The following is a 12,800-nucleotide window of genomic DNA, read 5'->3' as shown; positions in this document are numbered from 1 at the left end:
CAACACTTAGGGAGGGAGGAGGATAAAAAATGAACAGAAACAAATCTAAAGATTTTTATCGTTTTACATTAAATTTCTCCTAAAGTGCAATATTTCTCTTAATGTTTTAGTGTTATATTTGCATTAAAACATGAGTTTGATAGACTAATTTTCAAAATCTTAGGACCCCGGACCACCTGGTTGGACACTATCAACTTCGAAGTCCTTGGTAAGTATCTGTTTTTCTGATTGGGGTGGGAAGGAATGCGCAAACTTAATTGTGGGGGGAGGGGGGGGGGGGGTTACCACTGAGCTATGATCAGGACGTAGAAAAGTTAGCTTCTTGAATCTTGATCGACTAAAGTGCATATGGCCGTGGTCTGCACGTGAACACTCGTAGGCTTCTACATCATCAAACAGAAATAACTTAACATGTCAACGAAAGAAAAAAAAATACACAGTTCGCTGTAACAATACGGCGGAGATACGTAAGTCCAGGAAAGCTTCTTACAATCGAGCTGCTATCACTCTTCTGTTCATCAGATTTGCGCGATTTCATTGTTTCGCAACTTCTGCTGTTTACGTAGTGCCGAGTTTACAGTCGTTGTTTACCGGAGTGAAACCACACGAACTACGTTCAACTGAATAATTACTCCCAGATCTTCCAAATTGTTCGTTTGAATGATCGATTGTCCAGTCATTGAATTTTAAATTCAAAGAAATTATAATAAATGTAAATTAAAAATGCCACGTTATCACTTATTACACAAGCTGATTGATTTTAATAGTCAGTGCGGGTCCTAGACTTGGCGAGGCCCTGAACCTTTTACTTTTGCGTGGCCCAAAATACAGTATGTCCATAAAAGAATGTCCCAGTTATCAACTTTAATAGTTATCAACTGCAAGCGTTGTAGAGTGTTGGTTTAAGGTCACAATTAAAGAGTAACTCAGACACTTTTAGGTAAGCGCATGAGCTAGTACTGCTTTGTTGCGTCAACTACACAAAATGGCGACTCCTGGATGTGAAGCGGAGTGTGTTCTGCAATTTGCTAAGAGTGAATCTGTAGTTCACCGAGCGTTTCGTTTTAATTTTAATTATGATCGTCCCATGTGGCAAAAACATCCGCCGATGGTATAGGCGATTCGAGACAACAGAGATCTTTTTCGCTGGCCTCCACGTTCACCTGACATACCTAATGTCTTGCGATAGTTTTCCTTTGGGGCTTTATAAAAGATTGTGTCTACGTTCCGCTGCTACCTAATGATTAGCCAGAGTTGAGACACAGATTTGAAGAGTCTATTGCTTCCATTACTCCGGACTTGTTAACCAAAATGTGGGAAGAATTGGACTTTAGATTGGATGTGAGTCCGTGTAACTAAAGGTGCACATGTTGGACATTTGTAAGAAAAACTAGGTTAGTTTACCTTCAATCTGATGTATGATTTGTTATAAATAGTCTAAATTAAACTTTTATAATATACCATTGAAAATGGGAAATTATTTTATGGACGGCCTGTATTTTGCAGGACTATACCGTGGGGCCTGGGAGGTAAGCAATAACCATCCCCCGGAAAATTTGAAGAATGAACTATTTATTGTAACGTTTTTTTTTAATTCAAACCTTCAACTTAAATTACTGTGAATTCGCGTCATTACAAGAGACAGTTGAAATTTTTGAAAATATTTATATTAAAAAAATTGTGTATGTGAAGTCCACGCGCGGCAAAGTTTAAACTTCTTGCTTAATATTTATTGATAGAGAATTATAGTAGTATTTTTTATTGAACAGATAATAACTAAGAATACATATTAAGGTTCGAAAATGATCTCAAATTTAAAGAATACCTTTTTCCGAACTCTGTACTATCGCATCCGTTCACTGGCACTTGAGGCGCCTCTTCTGGCGCCATTGATAATACCTCTTATCTGTTTCTGCCTTTTTATTATTTTTAGCTATGATGTTAAATCACGATCTCTAGCTGAATAAAATTAAATAACTAAAAAAAAACTTCAATCTAACATAAATATAGGTTATTTTGACATAGATCACTCCATTCACATAAAAATTAATGATACTAAGTTAATTGCACAAATCAATAACTCTTTTCAACACGAATAAATAAATTGTAGATACTTTAAATTAAAAAATTATGGTAGCGTCAATTATTAGCCGTTACGAAAACTGAGGAGTAGACAAACACAAGCAGCGTCACAAGAGTTTCGTAGCATCACTGCTGCGTCATTTCTACCTCTCCCCTGCCGTCTCCCCTTCCGGCCGTTACAACTGGCATATAGCATGCACCGCTACGTACATATCCCCTCTTCCTTGCCCTCTTCCCTTTCGACCGCTAGTGCACTCTCCTCCTCTACCGGTTCCCTCACCACGTACCTAACTATTCCCCTAGTGCGATCGGAATTTTCGTAACGCGGGAAAATTGTAGCACCCTCAGCAAGCAGTTTCACTTGAAAAATCGTGAAAATTCAATTGAAATCTAAAAAGGTATTGACCAGAACTTTGGATTTCATGCTAATAACTAGTGGATGCTCCCTTTTTTCTCATTTTCACGGAAAACTGGACACACGAGGAAAATAAAAAATGAAAAGGGCCGGCGCGAGCCTGCTAGTCGGCGGGGATTGGAGCCGACACTGTTCTATTGGCAAATCCTACACAAACGATGGGCCTATAGGCTATGCGCACAAGACCAAAATCTGTTCAGTAATGTGACAAAACAGGAGTCGTTGTGAAATGAATGACGAAATAAAAAGGAGCCGGAAGTATATAGAGTTCGCCAAAAATAAAGTTTTACAAGTGGTCGGACAAACGTCATTATTCTCTTGACGAAAGGTTTTTTTTATAATTATCTAAAAATAAATCTGAGCTTCACTCTTCTACGTAATCAGGATCTTCTTCGACTTTTATTTTTTACCTAACCTTGTGGCACAGCAAGCTGCATTGTTTTACAGGACAAACGGTAAAGTTGTTGATAAGATAAATGCGCCTCTTACGAGCACGTTGTACACGCGGGAATTAGGACTTAACGTAATTAGAGCAATAAGCTACAAAAATTAAAATGTGATAACGCAAGCGGGAAGAAAATTCTTCTTATCTTGTTTCAATCACTGCTGTGCAGATATGGTAACTTTAGGTAAACATATATGATAACAGGCCGCATCTGATTGTTACAACTACTAGCGCGATGGCAGAATATAGGCTCGCACTGGGGCGGTCGTGGGTTCGAATCCTGCGAGGTTCCCACTGTCTTCCTCAGCAAATTTCCCTCACATTTCCCTATTTCCCATGTCCCAAATAACGCCCCCACCCCTCTGTATCACACATCTATCCTACAAGATAAACATATTACAAGAAACAATTTTCACCGTTATATATACATATTTTTTTTTTACTTAGCTTGTTAACAGTCTGAAAACTAAAAAGAAATGTATTTGTTTGATCAAACTTTTAAGTATATTTGATTGTACGACAAATTAATGCAACATCGCTTACATCCGTTACGTTTGATTAACGTCAGTGATACGAATTGTTAACAGCTCTCAAATTAATTCATGATTAAAATACATACCAGGTTTAAGACATTAAGATACTACATAGTATGAAAAAATACATTGTTTTACAACCAAGAAGTAGTCGATATATCTAATTTTTCCAAGTTTTTAAGACACCTATTTTTCAATTCCCTGAATTTTTCTTTTTTTACAGAAATTCCCTGCCTGCGGGAACCCTGGTACGGCAATATTAATTTATGTTTTCCACGGTCTTCGAAAATCACTCCAGGCAAATTTCCCTGGAATAGGACACGACCTATTCCTTGCCGTTAGTACCTACTTCCCTGCCGTTGTATGTGTCTACATCAGTCCGAACCTATTGATTTCTATAGTAGTCACCAAAGCACCAAAATAAGTGTTTTTCGATTGATTATGTTTATCTTTTTCGTGCATTGTAAACGAGTACGCAGCTAAGTTTTGAATATCCATTTAACTTGAAAAAGTTGGAGTTCAATAATATTTAGTAAGTTGGTAAGGCAAACGTAAATCCTAATAAATTAATTCTAATCACACTGCCACAAATAAGTTCGTGTGTTCTACCTTTGAAAAACTAGGTCGCAAACGGACAGCATCGATATTTCGTCTCGGTCTTCTTGGCTTCCTACAACACCGTTCGTTATTTTCTGTTTGCCTTTCTGAAACGGGAACCGAAAACAGCTGCCAAAGGACTGACCGTTGGTCGCTGCGTCGGAGTTGAAAACTGTCCATCTTCACGGCCCGAGTCAAGCGAGAGAAGTGCTGGGTGTAAACGGTAGCTGACGAAGCAGAGCCAGCCACGTGCAGTTTTGTTTTCTTGTTGCTCGTTCCTGAATTTGGAATGCCTCCAGAACTTCCATTTCGGAACCCACAATTTTAATTACCGTCAAAGAATCACGAATTTGAGCTTGAAGGTCTCGAGAACAAAAGCCCAAACAGTCGCTCGTAGTACATCATCCTGAGAAGCCATCACACTCGGAGACTTCTCTCCGAGCTCTGGTGTATTCTTACATTTCTAGTAACACCGTCAACGGTTCAATGCTAAAGGCTTTAACCGCCAGTAATTTGCTCTAGCAGAACGTTTGAAGAAGCCAACGACTAGCTTCAAATTCAGCGTGTAAATCACAATTTACTTAAAGCTGAGGCATATACAATTGCCCAGCAGTTCACACAAACATACCGCTGCATGTTATCAATTGTGTATATATAATTTATCATAAAATAGTTTTAGAACGAAGGTATTATTTGAGTATGTACGTGATGATTCAACCTAAGTCCCTGTATATTTAGGAAAACGAAGAGCCAAAGCCTTCGTAAAAATCAAAGTAATTACAAAGTGTAAATTCATTTTTTTATAAGAAGGCATTATCAGAGCCTAGCCAGGATTTTGTGAAGGGGGCGGTCTAGTATAACCTTTTATGTAATTTTTGAAGAGTAAGTTTTTGTGATTGAATTTTAAAAGAAAATTTATTTTCACTTTTAATTCCCACGGAATATTAACATTTTTATACCAACGACATTTGCACATAGAAATTTAAGTAATGATTTCACTTGATAAAAAAAATAGAACATTTTGTAGATTTGTTCGTATTCAATTGTTTGTAATACTTTGTTCTGAAGTCAATTGTATGATGATTTAGTTCAAACCAGTCATAAAACCATGTATAATAATTTTATTAACATCATTAAAGGCACGTGTCAAGTTTGTATGAACAACATGCTTACAAGTAACAAGTGTGAAAACCGGCATTAAATATAGACTACCGAATTCATGACGCTTCTGTGCATGGAAAATGTCAGGCAGTGGGCTAATGGGGAAGAAACATTTAAATTTTTGTAGTCGAGTAATGATTACAATAATTCTTACAAAATAATCTCTCCGAAACCTTTCTTATTCTGTCGTTGCTTGTTTTTAAATCCTGGAAGGGAGTGGTCCGGACCCACAGACCTCCTTCGTGGCTACGTCTCTGCATTATCTCATGAAAATATCCTTAGTTACTTTTAATGTATTATCTCATAAAACCATTAACATTTATAAGAATAATTCTCGTTTATGATAATTATCTTAAGCACGTTTAAATGGGGAGGCCTCGGAAATAAACTGCGAAATCTGCTTGCACCTAAGCGCGCCAAAAATTTCGGCGTTGCTTGCGCGGACAAGAATGACCAAGGGCGTAGGAACCGGGGGGGGGGGACAGGGGGGACGTGTCCCCCTGAACTTTTTGGGTGAAGGGGACTGTCCCCCCCAACTTTCTAGACCGTGATATTTTTATTTTATAATATTATTCTGCCCAACTTTATTTGTAATTTCTTCACTCTTCAAATTTTATCTTAAGGAAACAATAATAATTTTAACATCGATGTATCCAATGGTTAGATACAAAAACTGCTTAAAAAGTGCTATTTTGCACTTTTAAAATCAAAATTTTCCGTTGGAGGACCCCCGAACCCCCCGTCTTAGTAAGAGGGGAATGGGTCAACATGACATCAAAATCATTATTTGTCCCCCCCAACTTTATGAACACAGGTACGCCAATGAGAATGACCCAACCTGATTGGCTGTTCATGTTTCCGCTGTAGGTGCGTGTGTGTCGGTCATAGAAGATGTAAGCTTTCGGCCTCTTGCGACTAATCGATTGTTCGTGCTGCCACAGTAACAGGGAAATCCTAGGTCGATACCAGCTGAACGATGGGTTAACACAGACTTAAAAAACCTGAGCTTCCAGAAAATTCAACCCTGGCATTTCGCGAAACAATCTAATCACAAAAATCGTGGTAATCAGTTCGTATTGAAGCTGGTATCGCAACAACGCGAGGAACACGACGCAGAGAACACAATGCGAGAGGAAAAATGTCCGTTTTTTTAACAAGAGGTTACTACAGGCGGAACAAAAAAAAAAGACATTTACAGATTAAAATTGTATTGCCATTACACATGCACCACACTTACGACAGCCATTGAACTTAGACTTTTTTTTAAGATAAATGTGTTTAATTTATAAATATGTTTAATTTAACGTTCATTCGGAAAAAAAATCACTATGCACGATCACGTTTCAGAGATTTCACACACAAATTTACTAAACAAAACAACATTTCGGAAACAAAATCCTGTCGCTAATTTCAGTAACATAGCGCCCGCGACGCGATGAAAATTTTAAATATTTCTATTCGGAAAGTCCGTCGCGTCTAGGGTTTGTGTTTCGGGATGTCTCGTGTCTCGGAAGTCCCGGGACTTTTGTAAATTTAGTTGTCTCGGGTCCCGAGACTTTTGGGTCGAGACTCGTGACACGGTTGTTGAAATTGTATTGCAATAATGTTATTTTCAAAAGGTCATACATAATAAATTGTATTAGTTTTCCGCATTTTTCATTGAAAGCACCATCTATTAACACACATAATAAACTTTATTAGCTTCCCGAACTTTTGTCACTGAAAGGGCCATCTATTAGCTTAAAAAATAATTACTTGATACCTACACAAAACAAAATACTCGTAAAATGCGTTGGCCGCCATGTTGTTGTTTTGTGACATTTGTTTATGAGATCGTGATTCGTGATAATTGTGACTCAGCCCTGTCAGTCAGTCGTCAGTTTCACTTGATGAGGTGAAGTACTGTGCGCGGTTGTGTTGCGACTGCGACTGCGACTGCGACTGCGACTGCGACTGCGACTGCGACTACGAAGCTCTTGTGGAATCGAAGACGCCCATCTCATGTAAGTTTAAACAAACACCAGATTTTGTTTACTTCAGTTACTTAGTTTAGACGTTTATATTGGATGAGATTTGTTATTTTATATTTAAAATATATATGATACGATAGTGATACTCATGAACAAAGATATAACATTAATTTTGGATTACTATTAGTACTGTTAGTTTGTTATTGTTACAGATAGTCAACAAATTTTAAAAAAATATCATTTAAGATGGAACATACAGCAAAAGTGTGGAGACATTATAAGCAAATAAACGAATCAACCGCACATATATCGTTATGTCCAAAATTAATTTCGTGCAAAGGGTCGAATACCACAGGCCTTGGCAGGCACCTCCAAAGAGTTCACAAAATTTTGGTAAATCAGCCGGAAGAATCAAAATCGGTCATTCACCCTGGGGCATCTTGCGAACCGAAATCGAAAAAAAAAAAATTTATAACTGAAAAGCAGTCTGAAAAAACCGAATAAGTTTGCAAGAAAGAAGAAAGTCTTTGTCAGAATTGATTTACGGCTTGGACTTACAATGAGAGTATTATCCAGCAAGGTTATAAAATGCCTATGAACGAAACTGATATGATGAAAATTATATTGAATTATTATGAAGAGAAAAAAAAGAAGAAATTATCCAGACTTTTGAAGATTTTGTCGCTTCTGGTACACATTTCAAACTTTCAGTTGTCAAATAGACCAGCGTCCGAAACCGGAGGTACTTTAATTTGTGTCTGCATGGTGTGAACGGAGAAGTTTTAAATTTGGGATAAAGTTATATGTATAAGAGGTAAATGCGGTGCCGAAGAGACCAGACAAATAGTCGAAGATACATTGAAAATATTTCAACTGGATTTTGAAAAACATATTGTGGCCATCACCAGCAATGGTCCGAACGTAATGAAGAAGTATGTAGGGAAATTCCAAGCAAGATGAACCATGCAATACATCTAGGAGTTTGAGACACATTTTATAAACAATAAAAAAATAAAACAGGCTACCGACACATCCGCAGCTTCTACCTCCGAAGATACTGAAACTGGTGATAGTGACGATGGAATCGTGTCTGATGAAGAAATGGACTGCAATGCCAGCTACGAAACAAACTGCCTATTACAAGTACAAGCAATTGATGAAATTAAGAGTGCTTGATGAAACTCGATTCCTAGTGAAATTGTTTAAAAAGAATCCACTGAAAAACAGCAAATTACAGAAATACGTGAAATCTGAATTTGGGAAAGAACTCAGTTTATTACTAGATGTCCAGTCGAAGTGAAACTCAATCATTGTAATGGCAAAACGGTTTCTGAAGCTCAAAAATTGCATAAAGAAAGCTTTGGTTGATTTAAACATGTTAGACAAAAGGAATGAAGACAAGATACTTCTTTTGCAGTCAATTATTTATTTATTGCAGCCAGTCAAGATAACTGTAGAAACCTTGGGCAGACAAATCTCTTCATTACTCACAGCCGAAGCAATAATTGACGTGTTGCTGAAAAAATTCAATTGACAATGACTAATGATAATCTGGCGAAACTGTTATTTGAAACTTGAAATCTCACCTAGAATATGCTTGATAAAATATTTGCACACTGGCCACCACAGCTCACAGTCCCAAAATACGATTTTTTTTTACTTCGAATTTGAGTAAAACTACACTTATTTCTTTTGCTGAGGAACTGTATTGCAGACTTTTAGAAAATATCCCTCGTATCTAAAAGTCAGAATTAGAAATAATGAACGCCGAACCTAGTACCAGTAACTCTACAGTACACAATAAAACCGACAAGTCGTTTCAAAGTAAAATGGAACAGGAAATAAAAAAAAAGAATAAAATGTACATTCTTGCAAAAATATCAAGAGCAACATTAAAAAAGGACTTGCAGTTGTTTGAAGCCACCGGAAAAAAGGACTGGAAATTTGGAACTACTTTACAAAGGTTTAAACCAGGGGTGCCCACAAGGGGGGGGGGGGGGGTAACGACGCAGACTGCGTCATTAAAATTTCAGGGGGGGGGGGGGGGGAGGTGGTGGTTAAAAGACAAGAAAAATTATTTACATAATTATAGCTTCTAATGTGAAAATACGTTTATGGTGCTTTAATAATTGAAAGGGTTCTTGTAAATCAAATTGGCAACCCCGCACTTTCCTCAACAAAAGCAGTTTGGCATCTGTCGGTTCAGATGGAAATATTACCTGATATGACCAAAATTATTATTAGAAAATCAGTTTTAATTAATGCAAAATGTGATAAAATATAATACTAAAAAAGTATAATATTATAAAATAATTGAGTAAATCATTGAGAAAATGGCATAAAAAATTTCGGGGGGGGGGGGGTGAGTCATAGTGTTTGGGGGGGGGGGGGGGGGGCACCTCTGTTTAAACACAAAAAAACCGACATCTGTTGAAACGAGAATGTGTTCTCCATGTCCGGTGGCATTATTACAAAAATTATAAACAGACTGTCGGACAAAGCTGATTTTTTTAAAAACTATTAAATCAGCAAAGACGTCTGCTTGTTCATTATATTATTTATATGACTGATTAATAGACTACGTTTGAATTATTGATTAGTATGAGTATAATTCCTAATTGTAAGTCTGTATTATATTTAGAAGATTTTATTGCCTAAAAACTGAATCTGTGATTATACGAATTAAACATACGAATTGTTTAGGCTATAACTAACGTTATAAACATTAGGATTTTATTTTATGTTCATTTTTTATACATCTCGCCAAAAAAATTGAACTCTATTCTAATTTTATTCTGAGAAGTCTCGAAGTCCCGCGACTTTGATCGTGGGTTGTCTCGTGTCTCGGGACTTTGAGACTATCGAGACTTCCCTAACACTAGTCGCGTCCGTCATTTCTGACTCGCTGACGTCTAAGATGTTTGGAACGTGAATGGTTAGAAAAAATATGTTATTCGCGTCGCCTTCGTCGCATCGCGGCCGTCGCACCATTGTTATTACCCCACAATACGCTTTATACGCCTATGATCTGTGTTTCCGTCGTCGAACAAGAAACAGGTTTATTTGTTTAGCATTAATTTCCGTCGACGCTTCAGTTGTTTGTATGTTTGTTTGATTTATAAGGTTTTACTTAGCTCGGCAATAAACTGAAGCCTAACGGTGTATCGCGCTAAATTATTTCGCAACTAATATTTCGTATTTTTGCACATGGTTTTTTGATAAATTCTAAGTATAATCATATTTGTTTATAAAATGTTCCTTTTACCAAATAAGTCCTTATTTAATGGTTTTTTATTAACTGAAAGGCAACTTTTATGTCAGTCCTAGCATGTAGGTACTCAAAGCATGAAATCATGTAGTATACAGTTTTAGATAAACCGTTCGTCTGAAAACTATTTTTAGTATTTCATTTACTAGATCAATAAATAATTAGTTTTTTTTTTTTTCCAAAACCACAGAAACTGTAGTTTTTGTGGGATTCGGGAAACCTTAATTTTAATTGATTTATGAAAGATATATTAAAAATAAAAGAGTTTTAAGACGAAGGCTAAATACGAACGATTAATCCAAAACTGTATTCCACAATTTACCTTTCAATTCATAAAGACCATGATGAGGACTTATTTAGTGTGTATGTGTGATTATGTTAAGAATTTATTTTTTAACGTCATGTACAAAAACACGAAATATTAGAAGCAAAATAATTAAGAATACTACCACCTTAAGACGATGGGACCAAGATTATAGTGGGCTCCGAACCAATTGGGATAATGACTGGGTGATCGTAAACGTTAACCACGCCATGATGGAACTCACTGGGATTCGAACCGAGACGTCCCGAGTGCGAGACCAAAGTGTAATCTAGGAAAACGTGCTACAAGGATGAATGAATATTTAGTGTAAAATTATTATTTTTTAATTTAAAAAAATTAAAAAATTACAAACTGTTCGCAGAATACATATGATTCTATACAAGGGCCAAAGAGAGCCTACCTCATTTTAACCCAGCCCAGAAAACGACGCTCTTATTTTCGAACATGATTTAAAATAAACGTATTCACATTGCTGAGATTTTCGCAAAAATGTTTAAGCTTAGTTCAGTTCTTTAGTAATTGTCTTAATTTATTATATGCCGAAAAAAAGTTTTTTTTTAAATTTAAGTAAAATACGTATTGTACATCCAATACTAAGACTACAAACTAATACTCAACAAAAACTATGCTAATGAAACAATAATAAAAGAATTCAAATAATTAATATCCTACGGAAAACGTCTAACATATTAATTAACACGAGCCAGGACCACTGGACGACTAGAGTGACAGGAGGAAAACCTGCGTTAACCTTATTCAATACTTCACCACACTTAAGCAAAACAAAATTTACAATAATAAAAAAATAGCATTAAATATAATAACATTACACAAAAATTATTATAGATTCATGACAAAACTTAACCTAAATTGTAAAATCTTTTTAATGGGAATAAACGTAACATAACATATATCTTTCGTTGATAATTACCCAAAAAGGTGAGCCGCAAATACTTTCTACCCACTGATGTGTCATCTGGTACTGCGCGAAAGATCATGTACCACACGCTCTCACAAAGAACTAAGCGACAACTGTGCTGACACCTTTGTATTGCCGGTGACAATTGCAACATGTTACGTCAACGTAACTACAAGAGCTTCAGATTATTGCCGCACAGCGCCACCTAATATCCAACTATGTAGAGATTACAGAAAAGTTCGGTAGTCAAATATTTTTGGTTGTTGCCAATATATGATTTTTTTACTACGGTCGTAAAAAGATCTTGCCTTTGGCGAAAATATACGTTTTTGAAACAAAAGAATTTATCCGGACCTTGTTCAGAACTATACTTTTTTATTGTATAATTAAATTTATTTAATAGCATTATTCATTCAATATTTTTGTGCAAACATTTATATGAACATAAATATATAATGGCTGCAATCAAATAAACAAACCTAATTCGAATATTTTGTAAAAATGTTTAAGCTGAATACACGATTGAAACATAAGCGATTAAGTAGCAGACCATGCACACGACTTGTATGAAATTTGTTCAAAATTAAATTAATTTGAATTAATATTCACGAAATATTTATGACAGCAGGTAATATTTAAACAAATATTTCAACTCACTTGTGTATATTCGATGACAGCTAACAGCCTGCTAAAACAATCCTGCCAACAATGTGTCATGGTGTCGGAGCGTGTCCGCTGGCAACACAGCCACGCAAAGTACATATGATGTAATGTGTGTGTTTATTTTTTTCAGGTCATACCACTATAGACTGATGATACTATTTTTGGAATTCAGTCACTGTAAGTAAAGTAAATTTTGGACATACGCATGGAGGTTGCATTCCTGTAGCAACTGCTTGTGTCCAGAACGGGCCATTTTCGGGAATGTACACTGTGCCATGAAGCTTTCTCAACTTACATTGCAGTTAACTGATTTCGTAGCACAATTAGTTTCATTTAATAGTTTAAAACCTTTACCATTGAATTGAGCTCCTTGCAATCACGATGCTTTTTTGAGCAGGAGACCTAATCCTTCCTTTCCGTTA

General features: G+C 36.3%; 1 protein-coding gene across 1 annotated transcript in view; it reads right to left on the bottom strand.

The window, feature by feature from the left end:
- Positions 1 to 11,839, bottom strand: part of LOC134534832 (ATP-binding cassette sub-family C member 3-like) — a 114,234-nt gene extending 102,395 nt beyond the window's left edge. Inside the window, exon 1 of the mRNA XM_063373457.1 lies at positions 11,728 to 11,839. Within this exon, the coding sequence (XP_063229527.1) occupies positions 11,728 to 11,772 (45 nt within the window). The 5' untranslated portion in view covers positions 11,773 to 11,839. The remainder of the gene's footprint in view (positions 1 to 11,727) is intronic.
- Between the last annotated feature and the right edge of the window lie 961 nt (positions 11,840 to 12,800).

This window comes from Bacillus rossius, chromosome 8, assembly GCF_032445375.1.
Source record: "Bacillus rossius redtenbacheri isolate Brsri chromosome 8, Brsri_v3, whole genome shotgun sequence".
Lineage (NCBI taxonomy): Eukaryota > Metazoa > Arthropoda > Insecta > Phasmatodea > Bacillidae > Bacillus > Bacillus rossius.
Note: the sequence above shows the minus strand (reverse complement) of the source record. Positions and strands in the feature narration are given on the sequence as shown.